Here is a 27,507-nt window from a genome sequence, read left to right as displayed (position 1 = left end):
TGAGATCAGACATAATTTAATAAGGAATGTACAATTGGAACAAAAAGAAATTAGAGGAAATAAACATTGAAAACAACTACAAAAGTAGTCTCAAATGTTGTACAATTTAAGCAGCCTTCACAGAAGAAACAGACTATGACAGACATTCAAAAAGACAATACCATGTTTATTCAAATATTATTTATCCCAATTTGAAGGAAGATACTTTGACAATATTTTCCCCATAAAAAAGGAAAAAATTTAGCTGAGGAACTTTTGAAGCGGAAAAGGTCAAAGAACAACAGCCTCTTTCATTTTTGATGGGGTCAAATCAAAAGAGTTCAACTCTTATTTGTTTTTTTCTTTTTTTTTTGCTAAACAGACTAAGTGCTTCTTAACTTGTATTGCTTCGTTTTAAAATAGGAAATTAAACTCTCTTTTTCAATTGATACAAATTAACTGACTTTCCCAACTTATGTTAAAAAGAAATACACTCGAAGTTACAAAAACTTTATACGACATATTTCACAAACAACAAAACATAATAAAATCATTTAAAAAGGATCTATTCAAGCGCATTTACGACGAGAGGTTTTCCCTTTGGATCATCAAATCTATCAGGCGCATTGACAGACATTAGCATGCTAATACCCCATCCAAGAAGAGCACCAATGAGAATAGCTAGAAAAATTGCAGTCAACAAGGCAATAGAGAAAAAGCCTTGGCAGTCATAACTTCTGCCAAATCTGTCATCAGTTATCTCGAAAGGCTGAACCTGAAACAAAATAACAACTCTTAAATAGAGTAATTGAAATTTAGTTTTTCCATTTGCTCAGTGTGAAAGATACAAAACACATCAACAGTGAAAACCAATTGGGATCACATTACTGCCGCACTGGAAGAAACAAGACTTCTCACGCTAATACATTGAAACGTGGTATTCGTAACTGAACAAGATTTTCATAATTACGTTGCGACAAATAAACCCACACAGCCAATTACTGCCTGTTTACTAGTCGTAAAAAATCAGTCAACTTGACAGCCCAAGTCTTAGGGGGAAGAACTGGGGACGTCACGTGTTGGCCCAAACCAGTTAAGGCATTATTAGCACTGCTAGCCCGTTCCGGCTTCTAGCCAATCTGTTAACAGTTGCAGTTACTATAAAGCTTGATTTTAGAGCATACTTCATTCATCACAATGAACATCAGCTAAAGTGACTAATAGGGCCATTAAGAGCTACTTGACAGCTAAATTGACTAATAGAGCTACTAAGAGCTTTTTGAAACCCCCCTAATCAAGGGGGATGTCAGATCGAAGAGGTGAATTAGGGTCTCAAACAATGGTGCAATTCAATGTGCATGAAACAGTGTTTGGACAGACGATGATAGTCACAGCATGATTGAAGACCCATATGCGCCCATACAGGCTGATATTACAAAATTCAACCACCATCAGGAACAATAAATCATCAAAATCTAAAATAATTGTTGTGTTTCATATCCACGAAATAGATTAGCCTGAAGTTCCACAGTTAAATTTTCATCCAGTTTACGGAGATGAATTTTCAGGCGTTTACGTTGTCATGAATCACTAACCTTGAACATAAAAGCCATGCTCATATAAAAAGTAAATGCTATGAAGCTATATATACTGTATGCGAACCTATAATAAAATCAGATCAAAATTGAAAAGCTTTGTAGAAGATTTCAGCGCAGACACAATTAATTTAGCTAATAAGATCTTCAAAAAGCAAGCAGAAAATTTTTTAAACCAAAAATAAAGCAGATAAAAAAAAAAGCAGATTCATGAGTCAGGATACGGGAAGCCTTAAAAGAAGATCCCTAGACGGGCACTAGTTGACGGGTAAACTTGAGTCTTCGATCTCAAATTTCACATCCAGCCTCAATATTGTGATCTTCAAAAAGCAAGTAGAAAATTTTTTAAACCAAAAATAGAGCAGATAAAAAAAAAGCAGATTCATGAGTCAGGGTACGGGAAGCCTTAAAAGAAGATCCCTAGACGGGCACTAGTTGACGGGTAAACTTGAGTCTTCGATCTCAAATTTCAAATCCAGCCTCAATATTGTGATCTTCAAAAAGCAAGTAGAAAAATTTTAAACCAAAAATAGAGCAGATAAAAAAAAAGCAGATTCATGAGTCAGGGTACGGGAAGCCTTAAAAGAAGATCCCTAGACTGGCACTAGTTGACGGGTAAACTTGAGTCTTCGATCTCAAATTTCAAATCCAGCCTCAATATTGTGCCAAATCAGCGCAGGCCCATACAAGCTGAAATTACAAAATCCAAGGACCATCTGGAACGGGAATTCATTAGAAATCAAAATCACTGTGTTTAAGCGTCTTAGGTAGATCAACTTCAAGTTCGAATAAGAATAGGCTCAAAAACAAGAGGAACAGAGGGGGGGGGGTCTGAAAAGTCTGTTTGTGAATGCCTGGGACAACAAGACTTGCACTATTTTCTAATTATAAAAACAAATTAGGTACATAGTTAGTATGAACTAACGCGTTTAATACATTATTCAAAATCTCATCAAACACAATTATTGGAGGGCTTTCAGATACAGATTCTGATACTCAAGTAATATGGTAAACAAACTCTCTTTTTTCAAATATTGCTGTTCGTGTTTCTTTTTCAGAAGTGACTACCATTTTTTATATAATTCAGTGTTCTTACTCCTATTTACCGTCTCTGTATTTATGAAGTTTATCGTTTGGACTTGTATTGCTTATTATTGTCCAGAACTTACATTAGGTTTGCTCTATTTTTCTAGCTTATATTTATTTTACGCTAGCCTCAGGCGGCTAGATGCCGCAGAGTTGTCAGTGCATCAGAAATTATTTTTTCTATTGTTTTTATTCCTTACAGTGTATTACTTTTTATAGTTTGTTCTACCTTGGTTACTGCGCTTCTTGGCTTTTGATATGGTCTTAGTTGGTGCTAGCTGCAGTGATTTGTTGACTAGCTAGTCCCAACTTTTATAGACTTATCATTTCTACTGCTAATTCTCAACAAAATTGATTTGGAAGCTTACAAATAAAAAATATTCCATTAAAAGACAGGTTTGGTAAAAGATCCAACTCAGCTGTCCAATCGACATTTCTGCATTTCAAAATTTTTGAAATTCTGCGACAATCTGCATTTCAAAAATTTTTAAAGAAGAACCTCAACAATTTTGCGAGAAAGCCAGACTTTCATGCTTAGAAAAAATAAAATATATAAATAGCACTTCCCGATTAGCTGATTCGCGCATAGCTCTTTGTTTTGAGATTTTTTTTTACCAGATTCTAGAGAAAATAGACTTTTTTTCTGTATATACACTGCTTCTAAAATCCGCTTTAGGAAGTTTCGTGCAGTTACAATGGTTAACACCATAAGAAATACAATATGAAACTTTGACCATCCCATTTTCTTCACATACTAGTTACATCAAAAAAAAATCAATAGACAGGGTTATCAACCACTTTAAGAAGACCATAAATCAGGAATTTCTAGCCAAAATTTCTTTGAAGAAAAACTGCTTTAAAAACTTCGTCAGAGGCAAACTCTTGTGAGGGATATGGCACAGGCGGTGAATATGGCAAAAATTCGAGCTTGTGATTGGTCCTTCAGATACATTGTTTTGGCCTAGCAATTGTTTTAGAGCCTTTTGATTGGTCCGTCAGATACACTGTTTTAGATTCACAAAGTCAGATCAAATAGCAGATGCACTGTGGAATTGCCCTGTCATTCTACACAACCATATGAGATACAGCAACTTCGTATCTACCAATCGATACAGCGGGAAAGTTACGTACGAAGCCACCGTTAACTCAAAATCGGAAAAAGGTGCAGAATAGGTACACTGTTCAGGCATTGGATAGCTCAGCTATACTGTGAATGTTCTATTCAGTTTACTGATTATGTTCTTCCTGGCCTGAAAAAGCTGAATGTGTTTTACTTCATTATTATAGATCTTAAAGGTAAATGGAAATCATTTTCAATCTTTTTGCATTGCAATAACCATGACCATTTTAAGATTATAAACTCACTGACGTACGACTGAGTGATAATGATGACTAATCATTACACATGTCGACTGGCTACAGTGTACACCACCTAACAACGAAAGTTGTACACTTCAATGGTGTACAAGCTAATTTACTAACACTTTTTCAGTTTCACCAGGGAATTTCAATTTGGAAAGGAAGTCTGATGTAATAAGTATGCAAGATCTGCTTACATCGTTTTTACTGATCTTACTGTTCAGCTATTTGATAGAATATGTTTATTTTATAAGCCTTTGGCCTTCTCCCTCTTTTAACTCATATTTTTCCTGCACGCCCAATTCCCTTTATTGTTGATAGTATTTTTTTTTCTCAAGGTGATTTACACTCTACCCTAGTCAAATCCCCAGGGCTCTTTAACCTTTGCATGTGTCTGTAACTAATGTGACGTCTTTTTAATACAACACGTAGCCAAAGTCTAAAGCTAAGCACATTGTTGATAATTTACAGTCAGTTGGTTTCTGATAATCAAAGGGAGCAAACCCTTCCTTTTGTTCCCATTTGTCTGCTTGAAGGCGTGCAAGCATTACATAGTGACAAATTTATTAACATAACTTCAATAGCTATGATTCATAATCTTTATTAACAGGTAACGCATTGTATATGTAATATGGTAAGCATAAGTTGTTCTGCATTTCAGCTATAGGATAGAGTTGAAATTTGCACGAGTTCATTTTTTTTTGGGGGGGGGGGCTAATCTTTTTAAGCGGAAAAGGGAAAACTAGTTACTATTCTTTCTTAAGTAATCATAAAACAGTATATGCAACCATTTTTTTATTCCTGCTGTATAACAGAGTCTTTTTCTAGTAAATAATATTTCAGTTGGTTATATAAATATCTTATGAACACTCAATGCTGTAGCAACTTTCGCCGATATTGCATTGTTATAAAGAAGATGTTATTAACAAAAAAAGAAAATGTTCTTAAGGACATTAAAGTACCAAGGACGTTAAAATAGAAATATTTTTGCTTCTTGGACCCATCTTAGTCTATCCATTCCTTAAAACTACGATTTCTTAAGATTTTGATTTTGTTTATTTCACAATAACGAAGTTTTAAGGAAGTGTCAATTTTTGTCAGTGTTGTCAAATTAAACTTTGCAAATAAATAAGCAGAGCTAGTTAGCTAGATTCTACAATCTTTTTCGTCCGTAAAAATTCAAACATTGAAAATCTGTTGATTCTTAAAGACAATTGCACCTTCAAAGGAAAAGCTACACCTTCTCAGGCTGTTTTGTGCCATATGATTTGGCTTGTTTTCACCTACGTCTCTTTTTTTATTATTTGGCGCCTGCTGCAACCAAAAACTTTGTAACTGCATATGGGCTAAAAATTGTGTTCTCGAGTTTTCCTTATTTTTCTAAGATATCTGGTTGGCTATGTTTCCATTTAACCAATTCCAACAATCAAATTTCATTTTCACTGTCTTCAGTACTTTAAGTTTCTTTACAATATGTTAGTAAATTCGCTTATGTTATTTTATTTGATAAAAATGAATCAGTACTTCGTAGAATGACAACCTATTTAAGCTTTTAATTTGAATTATTTTTTTACCTTTAAAGCTCATGTTACGTAGATTTTGATCTAGATAGTAACTTTATAGACAAATTTATTGCGTTTTGGTCACTATTTTGTTTCATCCTAGTCAGACCAGAAAGTTGTCACCTTATTTGTAGAAATAAGGACAGGTTCAGCCGCACTGATAAAATGGTATCTGTACTTTAAAATGGTCATGGAAAAAAATATGTATTTTTAATACTTTGAAACCCAGACACAACTTTTAAAATGAGAATGATAACTCATAACTGCGATTGTCATGATGTAAACATTAAAAGGGACAGAAAAACAATCAGCAAGATTTTTCAACTTAAAAAGAGATCAACAGCAACGTTGTTCCAGGGAAAGTGTTCTTCCACTATGTCGCAAATTAACGTAAAAGCAGAAAAATAAAGAGCCTTACTTGGATTCCTTTTATGAGCAATACCAAATTTGTGTCATTAACAGGTTTATAGGACAAGACCCTTGAGCAATGGTAAGAAAATCTTCTTGGGGCTTCTATCTTTTGACCATGAATTGCTACGTCAGTATTGTCAATTTGCGTACCATTGGCTGTTCCTTTCACTGAAATCATCCCTTTGCTCATCTTCCAATACCCCATACTCTCAGAAAATGACATCCTATGCCAAAATCAAAAAGAGATATTAACTCTTGATGCGCTATAATACCAGTTTCAAGTCACCATTTCAAAAATTCTCTTTTATGGACCTTCATCAGACAGTGATCTATGCTTTTTACACTAAGCTCATGAAAAATGAAAAAAAAAGCATTACTAAGTTAGAAACTATTCAGAGTTTTTTTTAGACAATGCCTATTCCGAACTACATCCTCAGCAGTAATTGTATCTACTAAAAATTTAGCTGACTGTCAATGCGTAAAGGACAGCTTAGAGTAGAATAAGCACCAACGTAGGCTTGTAAATGCAATCATACAAAAGTACGTTATATATAGTTCATATTTAAGAAACAGTAGGGAAATCCGTTCAAACAATGTGAATTATCCCCTTCAACTTACCAAGAATTCTTACCCCCTGTGGTCACACTATTGTTCAAACATTTCGTAACATGTGTCCGTTCATGTCAAGTGTGCCAAAAAAGAAGAGACCCATTCATACAGGCCCATTTACATCAAAATAGAAAGGAAATCTTAAAGGATAGATGCATTAAACTGACCAGACATTAGAGCCTATCAGGATTTTCTCACGGAAAAAAAATATTTATCTACAAAATGTAGCTAACATTAGCTTCTCAATTAATTAAATTTTTTTCGCTTCTCATTACTCCACTTCCTGCGGCTTATAGGTTGCTAGAACAGTTTTAGCCGCATTTGTTTTATATTTTAAAACTAGTGTTGAATTATATAAATTAAAAAAAAAAATCCATAATTGATTCATCGTTTTGCTCAACCACAGGCTATTCTTCAGCAATCCGCATAATTCCTAGTTCATAGAAGGATGTACACTTATTGGCAAAGACCTGAACAAAACTTAGATTTTGTTCCAGCAGTTTCTTCATCCGTTGTTCAAACATATGGAGTTACAGATAAGATAAGCCAAAGCAACCTGCTCAGACTAACATTTTCTTCATTCTCTATTTTAAAAAAGAAAAAACTCTGAGCGATTATGAGGAAGATCATCAAAAACATGTATTATGAGGATTATGAGCGTCAAAAACATGTTACACAATAGAACAAGGTTCATATTAAAAGAAATGATTTAACACACTGCAACAAAAAAGGGTTAAATGGTTTTTTCTTTATAGCAGAGGATACAGTATATTGTATAGATGTTAAAATTGATTCACAGTACCTATATTCTCTGGTCCACAAACTTATTTCACGACTGTTACTTGGTTATTCGTTAGATGGTTACTTATTTATAGCAGAGGATACAATCTGTTGTATTCAATACACTACATCAATATTCTCTGGTCCACACATTTATTTTACTCTTTTCAATATGAAAAGAACATAGGTTTTTGTTGCGTCAAAATTAGTATTCTAAACCTCTGAACTAACCCCAAATAGGAAGCGTCAAAATCCCTTCCTCAAAATAAGGAATTAATAAAAAAAGAATCTTCTGAATTAAAAATAAATCTAGAGAATTATTTTTTACTTATTATACAATATGTTCATCTTTTGTCAACATCACGCCTCTGTGCAATGAATAAGTATCTTCTGACGATATAATAAGGATAAATGAAGAATTATGGTTGAGTCCACGATAGAAAAATTTACTATTTTTAACTAATCAAATTCAGAGCCTTGCAAAACATTGTCAAACACAAACGGCTGTGATATTTAAAAGTGCGATGCCGTTTTTGTAATTTTTTAGAAGAGCCAAAAGATGAAAAAAAAATTTCGGCCGTGGTTGCTCTGAAGGATGAGGTTAAAACGATAAAGGGAACATGTTCTAAATCAACTTTTTATGCTCTTTTCTATGATTTCAGTGACACATATAACTCATTTTCAACCAAAATGACATATGTCGCACTTTTAATTGTCACTGCCGCGAAGATGGGATATCCTCATACTCAATGACACAATATTTGTTATTAAGGCGCCTCACTCCCACAAGTTATGAACAACAGATATCCACCTTCTTTGTAGGCCAGATTAATACTGCATATTATACATGGGTTATCTAATAGCAAGATGTGCAATCAACGTGAACTTTTAAAATTAGGATTCAAAAAGAGTTTTGATCCTAAATTTAGGGCACACGGAGCTTAAATATGTACTTTAATATTCAACTTCGCTTGTTTACTCCAATCTTTTTTCAAAAGAAGAAATTTCGTCCCAGGATTTTCTCCTACAAATAAAGATAATATACAAGTTTAATACTGAAAGACGAAATTTAGGCGTACTTTTTGTAGAAGGAAAGAAATTTTTGTAAAAGATTACTGCAGGGAGAGGGCACATGAAAAAGCATTACAGGCAACAATATCCGGATTTTATGTATCTCCCATTGTTTACCATAATTTTTCTTTTGGAGTATGAGCAGATAATTGGGAAGGTGCTATGTGACATTTCTTTTTGTAAAATAAGTTTTTTTTGTAAAAATCATCAACAAACTAAATAAATTCTCTCAGTTGATTGTTGTTTTTTTCCCTACCTTATCCAGTTCTGAAATTACTTTGATTTTTCTGCAGTCCAAAATGTGATATACCTTTTTTTATAACAAAAAAAAATGTTGAGAAATCGGTTTTTTATAGCAAACTAGTTTTGTATAAACATTGATGCAAAACGAAACATCCTTCATAGAAACAACTGATGTTTAAATATTAGGCAGAAAATCCCGGATTTTTTTTTTCAGTTTTTTAAACTTTCATTGCATAACATAATGCATTAGGATTAATTACTACAATCAAGATGTACAGAGGATTATTTTTGTATTATTTCTCATACTTTACTTTATTATTCCAGCATTGTGGCCTTATAACATGAGAACTCAAGCCATTAAGAGAGAATATTCTTAGGCCACTATCTGTAAGTTTTTCTGCAAGACCTTCTTAGATGGGGGGGGGCATACAGAATTGGAAAAGGACATTCATAAAACATCGCAAACACTTTAAACTAACAATTATTTCAAGATATGATGGTTTGAATACCTTAGTTTTGTGTGATAAAGGATTGTTAAAAGCTAAATTTGGTTCCAAGACATTGAAGATATCAAGCTTCCACTATATTGTTAGTAAATAAAGAGTTCTCAAAAACTTACACCAAATCAACAGATGACAACTGCCCAGCTTCATTGCTGATGTCTTTAAACTTTAAGGTAAGTGTAGAGGTTCCATTTTCAGATGTTCCCTCTGCACTCTCTGGATCCTTATCAAGAACAAATGACCTAGAACAAACGGATGAATTAATAAGACTGAAATATAATATATAATAGGAATGTATTATAACGAAAAGGTAAAACAGCAATGTTTGGGCCCCTGGCATTAATTATTAGATATATTTCCTTCTCTTTTTTTAAGTTAAATTAATTCCTACTTCAAGACTCTCTATTTGACCCCTTTCTAACCTTTCTGTTTCAAATCTAAACTGTCTAAAACCATTCTTTTTTTCCTTGTTTTAATAAACAGATTAGAATTAGCTTATGCATAAACACAATTAGAAAAACATGCATAAACAGAAAACAGTTTTTCCAGAACGTTTTTTCTAGAAGGAGCGGGTGTCAAAATAAAGACAAATACGTTTTTTGGTCCCTAATTTTGATATTTTTTCATAAGGGATCCTTCCAAATAAGCTCAGGGAGGGGATTACCCCTCCTATACGTATTTCCCCTCTTGTGCTACAGTATACTCTAACGTTTACATAATCAGAACTGCATATAGGGGTAAACTCATATGCAGAAATTTATTTTGGGACATGTTTATATGGATTGTATGTCCTATGTGAAAAAAAAAATTAAAAGCAGGCAAATGTACATGCATTATAAGCAGACCATAAATTAAATTGTAGTTTTGGTGAACTATCACTGGTACTGCTTTTTCTAAATATGAATTATACATAGAATGTTGATAACAGTAGCATGCCTAATTGTGTCCAGTGAAGTTTTTTTTCTAACTACAGTCCCTTGTATTGCAATGTCTTCCCCTATCCTTCCTGTTCTGCAGGTTTCGAAATATCAAGAATAAGATGATGTTCCCCTACCCTTCCTGTGCTGCAAGTTTCGAAACATCAAGAATAAGAAGATTTATGTAGAGTTGATGGTTTATGATGATTCTATAGCCTTTCTAAACGGTATAACTATTTTAAAAATTCTTGATTCACCTTTAGGTTTTGGCAATCAAACAAGAGTTTCTTCACTTTGGCACCAATTTCAACAAAGCAGAGAATGACAGAGCCCAAAGCGAAACAGAACATCACTTATTTTAGATGGTAGTAAAATACTGGATTTTCCTTAGGGATAAAAAGTGATGACATTGTGTGGAAGCAGTGTTTCCTTACTCTAACCCTTGCATTTCCCTTCATTAGGAAAGTTGTCTCCTGGACATCTTCTACATTATTGGCATTCAGATTTGCCATTTAATCCAAACTTATTCACATTACTGGACTATTTTTAAGCTGTTAAATCTATGGTTTTGTTCCACTTTGTTCTCTTATTCCTGAGGATATGCTGAGACGTGCTCCTCTTATTACTAACAAACAGTTTCATGATCTTCCTGTTCAGTTTCTTTGACCAAACAATTGTTAGCAGTGCTTTCAAAAATAACTTTTCTAGCGTAAATAACTGAACAAATGATCATGTATATGTCATATTTGCATCAACAGTGGTCTGATGAGTCTTACTCAGAAAAGGAATAGATGCTTGGGAAAGAAACAAGAAGAGTATGCACTTTGATTGGACTGGATACTTTATAGGGACATCTGATGCTAAATTAACAATCTAAAATTCAGCTGAAAGAACTGAGAAAGTTATTTATGTAGAGAGGATATATTGAGATGAAAATTGAGACACAGGCAGCTGTATCTGTCACAGGTTCCTTAACTGAGACATCAAAACAAATTCCTTATATATTTCCGACAATTAGTTTCTATTCAGTATATCTTACATTTCTGTACTTAAATTCTTTGATTTATCTTAAAATAACAGATGAGGACTTTGCTGTACTGGAGTTATTACCCAAGGTAGAGTAACTACAAAATCTTAGCTATATAAACAGCAACTGTCTCAACCTGGAAAATTAGACATGAGAGTATTCCAGGCTGATGTTACATAGTATTTATCAAAGATATGTTTACAAGCAATGTACCTCTTCTATAATGTTCTCTATTTGGGGAATAGCTCTTACATTGCAAGGAAGCATATGTATTTTAAAGGCATACACCAGAGCTCTAGCATTCTAGCACAAAATATATGCTCGTACAGACCAATTAATAGTTTTTATCTGTTGCTGTATATTTCACTTAGGCTCTATGCACAAAACAAGGAGATTCACTGAAGGATAAAGTTAATAGGTTGATTTTCTAATGCAACTTTGGGAGGATAATCAGTTAATGTTTACTGATGAATGGTGCATGATATCACTTGAAACCCAAACTATTTATAAGACACAAGCACTACAATACCATCCTCTTTAGCTACACAATGTAACTTTTCAATATCAGACTTTAAGTTCTACATATTTAGGTTGTCACCATACTGGCCAGGAGACAGGTAGAAATAAGGGGATATCTAAGTCTGAATAGCCTAAGTTTAATGATAGCACACAGGAGCCAAACTCTCCTTCTTGGCCAATAACTAACTCTGTAATTATCAATTGTTGCTTTTGAACATTGTCAATAGCTCAAAAAACGCAGTCAAGAAATTCAAGATAGTGTAAAGAAGAAGGAGAAGCAATATCCAATGTTTTAACATATGTATTACTGAAAATCATAAGGAACCATACAGCTTGGCGCCTTAAAAACGCATACCATTTGATTCCTTCATCAATGTTCTTTCCTAATATTATGATCGTTGCTGCTGTAATTGAGAATCCCAGTCCCCCCCTCCCCTACTCAAAGGGGCAGAATATAGCCCTAAACTAGACACAAAAGTTTGCTGGTTTCAATTTGGCTGTATTTACCATTATGGATTAACTGTTGATAAAAAAAAAAAAAAAACAATTAGATGTAAGTGCATATAATAGTGCCAAACCCATAGAATCATCAAACTTTCATATATAGACTTAGACTAAGTCTGGTCCCGTTTGGAGGGAGGGAGCTGGGATGTACAGCAACGATTACTATATTAACATAGAACATTAAATAGGAAATCAAATAATATATTATTTTTCTTTCTTACTCCTGCTGGTCAGTAACCTTAACATTTTAAGTTGGAATTTGAAACAGTAGCACTGAATGATGCTTAGAACAAGAATTGATAGGCACATCAAATTGCATGCTCAACTTACAAATTGCAAATTGATACAAAAAACCTTAAATCTACAAAAACAAGTTGGACCAAGTAGTTGGACAGCTACTGTAATCATAATCTAAACAGATAAATCACCATAAAACTCTATTATATCACCTAAAAATGTTTTTTTATATCAATGGATTTGTTTCAATTTCCTTAATAATAATGTCAATTTTCTGCAATATTTTAGCTGTTTTGAATTTGCTGATATTAATAATGAAGCCTAATCCCAAGCACACATTTTCACCTAGAGCATAATCTTGGAAATTTTAGCCCATTTTCATGACAACTCAACCCTTGTGCACCAGAACCCCAGCCTTCCCAACCATCATTCAACTCAAACTCCTGAAACTAACTCAATTCATCTGAACCTTCATTCAACACAACATTCATTTAACTCAGCTCTAAGCAAGTTAACCCCATGTATCTTGTTCTAAATCTGCCATGCAAAAAGTTGGGTAGCAGAGTAGCAATATTACTTGGCAGTTTTCAAATTTGTTGGCAGATTTTGCCTGAAAATACTATTTTTGAAAATATAAAAACAATTTTTGCTCAAGAAAAAGCTGTCAAAACACAAGTGCTGCTCTGCTGTTCCAAAGGTTGTGCGGCATAGTAACAATGCTACTTGGCAGTTTTCATGGTCTAGTAACATTTGTTGGTAGATTTTGTCTGAAGATATCTGTACTTCCACTATCCCTGTTTTTTTTAGGGAATTGCCCAAAAAATCAGTTCCCTAAAACTAACCTTTTCGTTCAGGGTTGTCACCTCTAGTGATTTATCACTAGTGACAACCCATCCCGAGTAACTACAAATAAACTTAGCTTGACATTACTTTTTCACTACTTTCCAAGTTTTTGTCCCAATTATTTACTACACATCAAAAACAAGGCATAGATCATTGAATTACTGACCTTTCTTCCTATGCTTGTAAAAGCATAGTGTTTAAAAGACTATACCAGTTCATCAAAGATTCTCTTGTGACCTGTGGCACAGGATTTCATTTGAACATGTTAACATTCAGTGTAATTCTGAGCATTGATGCAAAGATGTTTACATTAGGCGGCTCAACTTTGAGTTTAAATTTTATTTTCTTTTGCTGTTCTGTTTAATTTTCAAAGCTTGAAAATATAAGAGAGCTAGATTGAAAAATTATTCTAAAATGAAAAGGGAAAGCTATGCAGAGAGGGGGAGGGGAGGGGATTCTGTGATAAATTTGGAGATATTTAGTTCAAGTCTTGTTTCTTTATACTGTAGGTTTTGGGCATAACACATTGATCTTGAAAATACATAATAATTGAATGCATGATAGACTAAAGGGTACTGATACATTATACCACCAACACTCAAGTTTACACTGTGTAAAGCCTGAGAACAAAACGCTTTTATCTGTCTGCACTAACAAACAATTAGCTTATGCTCAGTGGAAAACAAATGGCGGGTGAGATAATACATTTGAGTTATACAATTTGCACTATATATTTGCACATTAATCAGTAGGTTAGGGTTAGGTTCGTTTAGGTCAGGTTAACAACATCCCCACCCCCTAATGTGAAAATGTATAGCCCAAATTTGTTTCTAAAGTATTATATTTTCATTATGTGTTGGTATATTTCATTAGGATTAACCTAACTTCACTTCTTGAGTGTTGGCAGTATAAAACACAGGTGCTAATTAAAGGAACTGAAATTTGGCCAGGAATCTTTACCATTTAATTTTTTTTGAATTTTGCTTCATTTAGTATAGAAAATTAAGTACTTTTCTTTTTTCCTTGAGAATTTTATTTGGCATATAACCTCTTATCTTCAAATATACTTCCCTCATCCTTCTCCCCTCACCATTGATGTTCTGGTGCCCTCCCCCTGCAACATTTATGGCAGGCGTCCATTCTAGATTGAGTGGTTCAACTGCAGTCTAGAATTTTTTTTTACGGTCTAGGAAGTTGTTAAATAAGTGAATGAAATTTTGCAGAATAGACATTCTTCTCAAATTAGGATTTTGGAATTTTGTCAATACCAAGGTCTACCTTCACGACTTCTAATACTTCAGCAATTATTAACCCTGTATGAAGGCTAATACTGAGACAAGAGACAATAGAATTAAAAAGAATTGTGGAAGAATTAGATTTGCCATTCAAAACTTTTCTCTTCTGCAAGAACAGATTATCTCTTCTCATACTTCTACTTTTTAAAACCTGTTCAAACTAAAAGCTCATTGAATTTCAATGTTGCTATTTGAGAATATATTTTTATGTTGTTTTTATACTTTGTCCTTGAAGATAAGTTTTTATTTACTCCATTTCTTTTCCACTGAAAGTGAACATTTGTCCAAATCTTGCACAATTGTGCAAATTCTCTCAAAACTGTTTATTTGTCAGTTAAATGAACCTTAGAAGGGCTGATAACTATCACAGTGTACACACAATTCAAGTAGGTAATGAGATAGCTGGAATGTGGAAGATTAGTAGGCTAAAACAGCCACCCTACACTGTAGCAGCAATTCTCTGTTTATTTTGGGATTAAATTAGGGAAAAACTAATATCATAGCTTCATAATGCATGTGACTGCCGGACTGCTAATCAATATTTTTCTACCAGAAAATCAAATGGTGCTTTTTATAGTTGTAGTATAGTAATCAATGAGTTCAATGAGAGCATTGAGTTCATTCAATGCTCTCGTCAGAGTAAGATGCATTTTAAGACCTCTGTGTGGATTTATGTGAAAAATATTATTTCATGATCTTTTGGATACTCATTCAATGCTGAAAACATTATTTCAAGAACTGTTGGATATTCAGTGAATACTTATTAATATTATATTAGTACAATTTAATGTACAATGGGACGTAAAAGGAAAAATCCGAAACGAGAAGGTACGAATATTTCATTAGACACCTCAGATGATAGCTCTAGCTCGAAACCGGAAATATCAATACTAGCTGCAGATTTTAAGCAAATTCTTGAAATCGTAAAAGAAAATGGCAATAAATTAGACAGCTTATGCAATCAATTAGGTACTCTTACTGCAAGGGTCGATAATCTGGATAAAGAACATTCGGCTCTTAAAAATAAGATGGTTAATAGTGAATCGAAAATTGGAAAAATTGGAAATGATACGTACTGCCTCAATTTGCAATTAAAAATTTGTACCGATGAATTAATTAAATTAAAAAGAAAAAATGAAGATTCAATGTGTCGGATTGTGAAATTGGAAGCCGCCAAGTTAGAAAATAATATCATCATATGGAATGCAGTTTGTGAGGATATTGATAATGCTAAAGCTTTATTTACAAAAGTTGTTCGCCATGGATTAGAATTGCCTGGAGTAAATTTTACAATCTCGCAATATGACAGAAATCGTAAATTCTTAAAGGTGACACTAAATAAAAAAGACGACAAGTTTTCTATTAAAAATTCCAGCAAGCTGAAGGACAAGACATTTCATGGAAATAATAGCAACTTGTTTATTAGTGATGATGTGCCAGCCGAAATTCGTAAAATACGTAAGCTGATTTTAGTGAAACGGGATAAATTGCGGAAGATTCCTAGATATGAGGCATGGATATCAAAGGGGATTCAGACAAACTTGTTTGTGAAAAGACCTGACGGCTCAATTACAAAATATTCATTTAGTGATAGCATACCAGAGGTTGACGACTTTCCAAACGTTCAAGGACATGTAGGCCTACATCATAGTTTTCCAAGTGATGTTTCAGTGCGATAAAATCATATCGTCTAATAGTAAAGCGCCCTGTTAGTATGTTTTAAAATATACAAGTAGGAACCGTTTAATCATGTTTTGTCTCGTATTTATTTGTTTTTTAGTTATCTTCTCACTAATTTTTGTTGCTCTATATATTTATTACGATTCTTTCTCTTTAGTCATCTATTTTTATTATGTTTTTCTAATGCTTTTTCTGAAGCACACAGGGGTCTTTATGAATAGCGGTAGAATATTGAAAGAATTTGTCTTAGAATGAAGACATTTCTCTTTTCTTTTCTTAGTTGTTTCTGTGTGAGTTACCTTTTATTTTTGTTTGTTGGGCGCATGGGTCGTGGTGTGGTTATTCTTGACATGGTGGTAATATTTGATAATGGATAGAGATAGTGATGGAATTCCATCATCAAGGTTAAAAGAATTTGAGCGAGATTCTCTTTTGTTTCATTCAGTTTTCCAAAATATTGTAGTTAGTGATAATGAGGATAATAGCAGCATATTAGATATACCAAAAAATCAATATTTATTTTTGAATGGATTGGCAAAGAAAAATTCTAGAACAAGGAGGATATCGTTTTGGAATTGCCGGGGCTGGAGGACTGCAAGGGATACAATTGACACTTTTCTATCGACATCAGATACGGACATATTCGGTTTATGCGAAACTTTTTTAGATGAGTTTTCAATTGAAAGTATTCATGTTGATGGTTATCAATTGTTTCATGTTGAAAGGAGTATTCAAAAGAAAGGTGGTCTTGGTGTCTTAATTAAAAGTTACATACCAGCCCGTGCAAGACTAGAATTTTTGCCGATGAATATTGAAATGTTATTTGAATCTTGTGTTGTCGAATGTTTTTTTCCAAATAATGAGAAGATTCTAATCGCAGTTATTTACCGTAGTCCGTCAGCTAGTCAGATGGAGTTTAGAAATTGTTTTGAAAAATTCATGGATAAATTAGCTAGTCTTAATACTTCTTATCTAGTTATGGGAGATTTTAATATTGACTTAATGAACCTTGTTTCTTCTAATCAGAACAGACTGGATAGCAACACTTTGAAGTTTTTAGAATGTCCGCTATCTCATGGATTATATCCTGTATGTCTTGTACCATCCAGAATAACTGATACGTCATATTCACTAATTGATAATATTTTTTCACCTGAAAGTGCTGTTAGTACATATGTCATTCCTGATGATTCATCTGATCACTGCATACTTATGGCTGATTTTTTGCGATATTTCCCGCATAATGAAAAGAAGTCAACAAAGCGAAGAGACTTTGGGGAAAGAAATTTGTTAAAATTGAAAGAAGCACTCGGTGATGAAGGGTGGAGTTCAGTAATTGATGAAATGGATCCGGATCAATCCTTAGTTAACTTTTATAATATATTGACTGAGAAGCTTGATAAACTTTGCCCGTATAGAAATCTGAAAGGAAAGAGGCATACACGAAGAAAACCATGGGTAAATGCATCGCTTTTGAGGTCTATTAATGAAAAAAATCGCTTATATAAAATTAAAATGAAGTATCCCACTGAAATAAATATAATACGTTTTAAAAACTATAAGAATCTGTTAGTAAGGATTCTTAGAGAAAATGAAAGAGTGTATTATGAAAATTCATTTAAAAATTCTGATTCTCCTCGAAAAACTTGGAATTTAATTAAGGAGAAAATTTTGAAAAAATAAAAAGCTATCACATCCTGAGGTATTAATTAATACAAATGGTGTAGAAGTTAGAGAACCGCAAGATGTTGCTAATATGTTTAGTGATTATTTTGCTGGTATTGGTCAAGCGATTGTTTCAGCAGGAATAGATTTGTCCCCTTACAGGTCGCATAAAGAATATTTACCTCCCAATGAATGTACGAGCATATTTCTGGTCCCTGTTAGTTTTGCTGAATTTCATAAGATTATCAAAAATATAAAAAATGGTAATTCAGTGGGACATGATGAATTATCAACAAATTTGTTAAAGAGTATTGCCGGAGTTATTTTTGAACCACTTATCCACATTTTCAATTTGAGTATCAATTCAGGTATATTTCCTAGTAGATGGAAAATTGCCCGAGTAATTCCGTTGTATAAACAAGGCGATAAATCTGATGTAAGTAATTATCGTCCAATTGCAATTTTATCGCCATTATCTAAAGTGTTTGAAAAAATTTTTAAAGAAAGGATTTCTAGCTATTTAGATAAAATAAATTTCTTTACCAAATATCAATTTGGATTTAGGGCAAACCGTTCGACAGAACAAGCAGTTGCAGCTCTTTTATTAGAAATAAATGATTGTTTAGATGATGATTTCTATGTGGCTACTGTTTTCTATGATATAAAAAAAAGCATTTGACACTTTAAATCATGAAATTCTTCTTGACAAAATGATAAATTCCAGCATAAGAGGGGAAGGATTGCAAATTATTAAATTATACCTATGCGGACGCAAAATCACAGTAAATGTCGGTGGAAAAATGACTATTTTAAAAAGTCTTACTGATATTGGTGTCCCCCAAGGCTCAGTATTAGGTCCACTTTTATTTTTGACCTATATTAATGATCTTCCCCGAGGTTTGCATGAGAATATTAGCCATGCAGTTCTATTTGCAGATGATACAGCTATAACAGTTAAAGCTAGGGATTCATTGACATTGATTGAAAATCTGACTATAAGTGTTACTTCAGTTAATCGATGGTTTGTTTCTAATAAACTAGTACCGAATTTTAAGAAAACTAATTTTATGGTTTTTGGTCGTTCAAAACGTTCCACTCGAGAGATTTCTTGTGAGGAGCTACAGGTTGGTGATCAAAAAATTTGTAGGGTCCAATCATATCGTTATTTAGGAGTTTTTCTTGATCCCCTTTTGTGATTTCATAATCATATTGAGTATTTAAGATTAAAACTTGCTCAAAATATTGGGTCGATGTACTGTGTGAAGAATATTTTTCCTTTTACCATTTTAAAAATAATTTACCACTCTCTAATTACTTCTTATTTGAATTATTGCTCAGTTGTATATCTTAATACATTTTGGAAGCATATAAAACCCTTACAAGTACTACAAAATAGGGCAATAAGAATACTTGGAAATTTCTTACATCAACCTTCAAAACTTGAAAATGTTTTGGAAACTAAAACATTATTCCTCTTCTTAAATTTGTTAGATTTAAATGATATACGAACATTAAATACTTCCATATGGCATTCTCAAATCCAAAATTCTAAAAATTATTTCTATGACAAATCTCTGTTAATCTTACTTCCTCGTTCGGACTGTCGGAGGTCTAGGATGTATCAAATTCCTTTTGTAAGCTCTGAAAGGTCAAAGTTTTCGATTAGATACCAAATACCCTTCATTGCTAACAATCATAAGCTGAATGATAAAATTCTGTTTGATCCATCCCAAAAGTCTCAGCAAAAATCTCAGCTAAATTTAAAAAAGCAAATATTAAAGATTGTTTGCTAAAAATTTTGATTATTCACCATTGATGATGGAAATTTAAATTTTAAATTTAAATTATTTGATCTTCTTATTTGTGTATTTTTTTTGTGTCCCTGTGTCTGGGACGGCCTCCCACGCCCCTCCTGCCCGATATTTATATATTTACTTATCTTTTATGAGTTTTTTTTCTATTTTGTGTGTCTTCTACCGTATTATAATTTGAAATCATTATTACAATGAGATGTTGATGCTTTTTCTTATGTTTTTGCACTGTCCCAGCCTTACGAGCTCTGCTCTCTGTTGGGGCATAATATTGTTTGTGTATTTTTTGAGTTGAATAAAGAAAAAGTTGAGTTGAATGAGCATCAAGCATGCAGTTTCTTATGCATTATTTTTATAATACCAATAGGATTGGAGTGTACAACTCCATCCATAAAGTAGCAGCAGTAACCTATATACAGTGTACTTCAGACTTTGAATACTATGCACCACTAGTAGTATTAGAGTAAATATGATACAGTACTTATATCATGACTGCCTGTCCATGGATTATTCTTTATGGTTGATTGTGTATGGCTATGCTGTTTGACCTATGTGATTGTATGGATGAGTAGGGTTAAGGCCTCATTCAAGTGCTGGTCTATATTAATCACTAATTTAGGAAAACAGTCTTCCTTTTCTCCTTCTGTCTCTCTTTTTTGTTTCTTTTTTTTGTGTTTGTGCTGTTGCATTGGTGATTTCTCTTTTCATGATATGTAGTATGATATTTATGGTTAGTATATGGCTTGCCATTGAATTAGCTTACATTTTTAACTGTGATTCAGAAAACTATGGACATTTCTAAATGCAAGCTACACCAAGTTAAATTTGTTACTTTTCTGCAAATTTCCCATACTAAAATACTTTTTGCTCAAAGCAACACTGACAAAACACAAGTTATGCTGCTAAAGTGTCACCAACTTTTGAAATTCTGTTTCTAGCTGCTTTGGAACTTATTGCACTCCTGCTCCTGATAAACTCAAGTTTGACCCCATGTAATGGTCTTTGTTCATTGGTCTTCTGGCTTGCTGACCAGGTTCTGTCCAAGCCAGGTAGGCAGGGGTGTTTTAACTAATAGATTTATACAGTTGTGCATAAAAAACAACGTTCAATGAAATCAAAGCCAATTTCTGTCATTAAATTAAAAAAAAATATATAAAAAAAAATTCAAAGAAAAGTGAAGGCCCTTAGTAAAACCTAACACAAACAGAAATAGTGTTATATAATAATTTAAACTCAAAAGAAACAGAAATTACCATGAATAAATAAATGAAGCCCAAATGAAGAATAAACTAGACCTAAGTTGCCTGAGCAACATGAAGTGTTGCAGCAACCTTTGTCCGGCTTCGCTGAATAAAGTGTTGCGAGAGCAACACTTTGGTTTTGGTTCTTTGCTGTCAGTTAAACGCTGAAGTTGTCAGCCTATTGAAGCTTTTAAAACGTTATGTTAAAAGAAGAACGTGATCAGTAATCACATGATTAAAGGTTATTCCTCAGCGTTGAAAAAACAACAACAACAAAAGAATATCAAAAGAAGGGACTAAATTGACTTTGTAGCCAGCTGAACTTTATCCTTTTCAACTGTAGACATTGTGACGGATCAAGACTTGGAAAAATATCTTATATAATCTAGTTGGTATTATAAAGCTAACTGTAACTTTTCAGGATCAAAATACCATAGGCGACACTCTATTAATTATTACGAAACTGCCTTTGTTGTTTTACGTTATAGTTTATACCCGTTGCGTAAACACTTAATTCTAGGTTACAGTAAGTATGGGTAGGCTACACCAACTAGATGGGTAGGCTACACCAACTAGCAAAAGTTACAAACCCCTCTTCACTAAAGATGATTGTAGACTAACAGACGATTATTACTTACAAGTCCCTTACATATCTTACCACTGGAACCAACTTGGTCTTATCATTAAATACACTGGAAACAAATAATAGGTACACCAAATAGCAAAATTTGCAAACCCCTCACAACCGAAAATGATTATGAGCTAACAGCCGACCTTTCCTTACAAGTCCCTTACATGTCTCACAATTGGTATCAGCTTATTTTTGGTTTCAGTGTGTACCCTACTACTGAAGTTGTCAACCCCTTGAAACTTTCAAACTAGTATATTTCATGAAGGAATTTTTGTATCAAAAAACGGATGACATATACTTTGATCAGCTCATCAAGAGCTTTCGATTGCCGTCAAAAAAAAATTCCGTCTGTCTTAGTCCAAAAGTTGATTTTTTTTTTTTTTGCTGTAGGCCAACTTTCTGATGTCACCACTTAGAAAGGAGCAAAGGATAAGCTCTAATTTCTTTAGCAATGACAAAACTTTTAAAATTTAAGAGGTACGTCTGATAACATTTCTCTACCTCAATCCCAAGTCCGAAAAAACAAATGATAAACCCAGCCAAAATCACCACAGCACTTTTGGACTCGTGGGAAAATGCTGCTTTTTTGCTTCTGTAAATTTTTATATTTATCACTCAAAGAAGATATATTGGCTGTGGGGCCGGGTAACTGCCGTATATATTTAACACTTATAGATTTTAGCCCATATTCAAATTGAAAGTAGTGCCCACCTGCTTGCCTGCTAGAACAGAGCTTTCCACTTGAAAGCAGAAACATGGGTTGATGAAACAAAAGCTTGGCTGCAGAACTTCAGATACTCCTCTCTGACATAGGCTACATAACTCCACTTCACTTCGCACACCATAGGCTCTGGCTTGTGGACAAGCAAAAACCATCCTTTTTGGTCCCAGGCAAGAGTTCTGCAGAGCTTTCCGAAATGTAATGCCATATTCATCAATCCAGCCTGAGGTCCACACTTTCCACAAAAACCGCACAGGTTAGACCCTTACCAGTTTCCAGGAATAAGCTGACATTGGCAGCATAGGAAAAAAAAAACGGGACAAAACCAAAGAGTTGCTCTTGCAACACAATAAAATGAATAACCACATCACGCAAAAAGATAACATAAACTGGCTTCTGTGGATCAATGGATAAATTCAAAAACAAACAGAAATAAAATTAATTATCAAGTCAAACTTAAAGCAAGGGGAAATAACCCTAAACAAGAGAAAGGCTACTACCCCCTTAAGATCTCTAAAGGGCAAAGCATCATTAATGTTTTACTGATGACAAAATATATTCATATATTTACAAAACATCTTTTGTGTATTTCAAACACTCTAAAATCATTGAAAAATTTAAGAGATTTCCTGGAATTAATATCATTATAATTTAAGGACATAGCACTAGACTATAGCTTATATAAAAAGTTAGTTATTTTGTTGGTTTGTTTTACTTTTTTACTCTACTTATTTTTCGCCAACAGCTGTTCCATAATAAGCCTGCCAAAAAAACTAATGGGATGGTTTTGTTTATAGCCTATGACTTAATGTAGTCATGATGAGATTTGGGATGCAAGTATGTGGCAGCAATTATTATATTTAGAAATAACATTGGATGGAAGATAAGATGGTATGTTCATCTTTCAGCTTGTAAATCAGTCAAAACCTACACAAACTTGCTACCACATGTTTAATTTTATCACCTCCTACTCAATTCTGGTTAAAATTTATTCATAAATTTCTGTGAAGAACAACTTATGATAAATTTTTCTAAAAGCTAGTTGTGTAAGGTTGAGCTGAATGGCTTTGATTTGAGCAAGAGTTGAGTTAAACTGGGATTAGAATGACAGGAGTTGAGGTTGATGAGCTGCAAGGGGAAGAGTAGAATAAGGGTTGAATTAAATGCAAACCATGCTGTCCAATTTTGGACAGATCTGAAAGTTAGAATAAATCATCTCAAACAACTGTTGACATGTGTTGTGAAGTAGAATAATTCAAAGTATATAGGCTAGGCTAAAAACAAACTTTTGCTTAAGGTTAAATACTGAAAAAGGAGTTTTCCTTGGTAGTAGTCAGTCAATCCCAAATAGCATATTTTGCAAAATTCAGCATGGTAGCTTTTACACCATCATAACATCACTACTTTTCCTTCTGTAGCTGAGGGTAAGAAGCTTAAGCCTCTCATTGTTGCCAGTGATTATGGCTAATCACTGCCTTTCATGTCTTTTATGCTCTTGGTGGGATGTCTTTATATAGACTCTAGTGCCTTCTGGTCTCCTCTTTTGAAAAGGGGATGGCAATATACATACCAAAATCCACTTTGGGGCAGATTAAGACTAAGAAAATCTTTGTCATGAGAGCAGGTGACCAGTTAAAGAAGGTCTGTTTGATTGCACCCAGTACTTACATAGGGTAAAATTTTAGACAAGCTACTTTTTACTATCTTGGAATGTGGGTAGTTTAGGAAAATTGAACTTTCAGAAATGAACCAAGGGCCAAAAAATACTGTAGAAATATATTGCCAAGCTACTGTGTTAACCCTCTACTGATTTCTATGTCTTAAAGATATATCTACTTGACAGGTCTACACCTATTAAAATTTAGAATAAAACAACATTATACCTCTATTTTCATTTTTTTTTCTCTGGTTTTAGTTCTGAAAATGCAATTCCTGCTCTTTGATTAAAATTTAGGCCATAACTATGATTTTGTTTCAAAATCTAGGAAATGTATCTGCAGATCTATGAAACCCTATAAAATTGGATTGAGCAAATATATGGAGCTTAAAATACTTTTCTTAATTAGCTTAATCTTAGTGAGAAAAACGCATTATGATCTACCTAACTTCAGTTCTTGAGTGTGTTCTGGACAATATACAAGTACCCTCCATTTCAACAAGAAATCTATTTAGCATGGTTTCACTTTTACAAAACAATGATTATTAAAGGTCAGTACCCTCTAAAGGGAGAAAGAGTGGAGGCAGATGTAAAATTCTAGTTTAACTACTTTTTGCTATCTCAGAACAGGGGTTAGAATTGGAAAATGAAACTTAGTCTACAAATGAAAATGAGTCTACAGACAAGATATGTCCCAGAAAAGTATGTCCCTCAACTTCTTCTCCCTCTAGAGGGCAGTAACCTTTAATGGCCTTTAAAAATCTTTGTACTATGCAAAGGAAACCTTACAAAACAGATTAGTACTTGTCTCTTAAACAGAATGCACTCAATAAGTCAAGTTAGGTTAATCCTAATGAAATATACCAAAACATCTGGATAATGTAATACTTAAAAAACAAAATTGTGGAAACTATGACAAAGACTTGTGGAAAGCAGGCCATGCAGAAAGCATTATATTAAACACCTAATCTAACCCCTAACCACCAGTGGCATTATTTTATCAAGATCACAGTGGGGGGGGCAAAGTAGAAGCTAATTTTCCCAAATCAAGGGGAAATGACTGTAAAAACTAAAAAATGAGCCATTTGGTACCAAAAAGGTACTATATAGTACTATAAGGAGCTTTATAGTATTATAAAGGTAAATATAAACTAAAGAAAACTGATCTATTTCTGTTGATACCTTGAATTATGGAGGCTAATATTTGTTTAGACAATATTTTTGAAGAAACTAAATTTCAGCTGGAGGGGCAAACTGGTGTCTAGAGGGGGTAAACTAAGGTCTAGAAGGAGCAGTTGCCCCCTGCCCATAGCAAATTACTCTGCTGCCAACCACCTCTATATATTAAACATTTAATAAAAGAATAGGCTATATATATATATATATATATATATATATATATATATATATATATATATATGTATATATATATATATATATATATATACTGTAGTTTTCTCACTAAAAATAAGCATATCATAACCAATCCAGGAGGGGAAACTGGTTTCTGTTAGACTTGCTCAGCATAATTCTTGAGTGCATTCCGTTTAACACACTTACCAACAGATCTTCTGCTTAAAACAAGAAGACTTGTTAAAAACAAGAAGAGGGTTAACATGGAAGCTTGGCAATATTTTCTAAGACTAGACTATGTTTTTGGCCCAGGATTTATTGCTTAAAGTTTTATTTTCCTAACCCAACACCTTTAGAAGATAGTAAAAAGTAAGCTAAACTAGAATTTTACAAGGAGAGGGACTTCAAAATACCTTCTTGCATCACACTTTAATCTGAAGATCCATTGCTGAAAGTTTCACTTTTCCTAAGATAATCATTTTCCAAGATAGCAAAAAGTAGCTTGTCTAGAATTTTACCTTATTTAGCTTTTGCTGCAACTGCATGAGCATAGGGCCCAAATCTGAAAATTGAATAATACCCAGCACAAGCATAGTCTACATTAAACGAAAGGAAGGCCAAGGCTACTTACACATTATTTAATTTCAAAACCAATGGTTCCTGTGCTTTGAAAAATACCTCTCCAGTGCCATTGTAAAATATTCTTGTGTCGTTTGAGGCATCATCAGCAAATGCTTTGGGGCATGTTATCAAATACGCTAGAAAAAACAGAAAAAACTTATCCATTCTTAAGTTTTTATTTTGATTATCGTCACGTGATGATTCATTCCCACAGTGTTTCTAGCTGCGACCCGGCTCAATAGTAACTGAAACTATAAAAACCGGAATTTTGATAACAATAGTTACATCAAAAGAATAGCATTTTTATGCTGATTTTAAATATATAAGTTTCATCAAGTTTAAACTTACCCTCAAAAATTATTAGCCTGAGAAAATTGGCCTTATTTTAGAAAATAAGAGAAAACACCCCCTACGAGTCATAGAATCTTAACGAAAATTACACCGTCAGATTCAGCGTACCACAGAACCCTGCAGTTGTAGAAGTTTTAAGTTCCTATCTACAAAAATGTGGAATTTTGTATTTTTTGCCACAAGACAGATCACAGATGTGTGTTTATTTGTTTGTGTTTTTTCCCAAGGGTGATCGTATCGACCCAGTGGTCCAACAATGTTACGAAAGGGCTCTTTCTAACGAAAATTAAAAGTTCTAGTGCCCTTTTTAAGTGACAAAAAAATGGAGGGCACCTAGGCCCCCTCGCACGCACATTTTTTCCCCGAAGTAAGCGGATCAAAATTTTGAGATAGCCTTTCTGTTCAGCTTAGTCGAAAACCTAATAACTATGTCTTCGGGGACGACTTAAAACCCCACAGTCCCCAGGGGAGGGGCTGCAAGTTACAAACTTTGACCATTGTTTACGTATAGTAATGGTTATTAGGAAATGTAGAGACGTTTTCAGGGGGACTTTTTCGTATTGGGATGGGAGTGGGCCGGGGGAGGGGGTTACGTGGGAGGATCTTTCCATGGAGGAATATATCATGAGGAAAGAAAATTTCCATAAAGGGAGCTCAGGATTTTCTAACATTATTTAAAAAGAAGCTTATCGATTCTATTGGGCCAGTGTATTTCCCGACGAGTAGTCTGCTGTCTACAGACTAACTTAGAAAATCCTGGAGTTTCTAAAATAAATAGTAATAAATTATACCTTTTTTTTCCTGAATGAAAAAGTTTTCTGCTCTTGTAAAAGTATCTCGTGGATCAGCAATTGTTGCTATGCAAAAATATAAATCCTAAATCGCACGCGGTAAAAAATTACTTTAAGCTCATAAAGGAAAAAATAATGCTGTGATTAGGATAAAAGCCTGTCGGAAGAGAAAAAGATTAGGGGAAAAAGAGGCGAAGTAAGATTAAAGGAAGCAGTTTGCCAAATATTTTGGTTCCTACCTTTTGAAGTTTCTTTCTTGTCTGAAAAATGGAAAGCTTCAAGCAATTATTACGGAGCATCTCCTAAAAAATATGTGAATTCTTTGGTTCCGAGCAAAGGAACTTTCCTTAGAAGACCTGTTTTGCTAATTGAAGCTAAATATTTTCAAGAAGTATAATCAATCATCTTTTTCTGAACTGCTAATCATATAATAATTCATTTTAAA

The 27,507-nt window shown here is 33.6% G+C and overlaps 1 protein-coding gene across 1 annotated transcript; it reads right to left on the bottom strand.

Annotated features, from left to right (window-relative positions):
* LOC136031069 (V-type proton ATPase subunit S1-like) lies at positions 1-26,149 on the bottom strand. The gene is made up of 4 exons (XM_065710314.1): positions 25,931-26,149; positions 9,315-9,440; positions 6,000-6,216; positions 1-754 (listed from the first exon to the last, which is right to left on the bottom strand). Exons 1-4 carry the CDS (start codon positions 26,083-26,085, stop codon positions 545-547), a joined length of 708 nt encoding a protein of 235 aa, XP_065566386.1. The 5' UTR covers positions 26,086-26,149; the 3' UTR covers positions 1-544.
* Positions 26,150-27,507: the final 1,358 nt, after the last annotated feature.

Source organism: Artemia franciscana, chromosome 9 (genome assembly GCF_032884065.1).
Source record: "Artemia franciscana chromosome 9, ASM3288406v1, whole genome shotgun sequence".
NCBI classification, from domain to species: Eukaryota; Metazoa; Arthropoda; class Branchiopoda; order Anostraca; family Artemiidae; genus Artemia; species Artemia franciscana.
The sequence above is the reverse complement of the archived record's forward strand: the minus strand, read 5'-3'. Positions and strand labels throughout refer to the sequence as shown.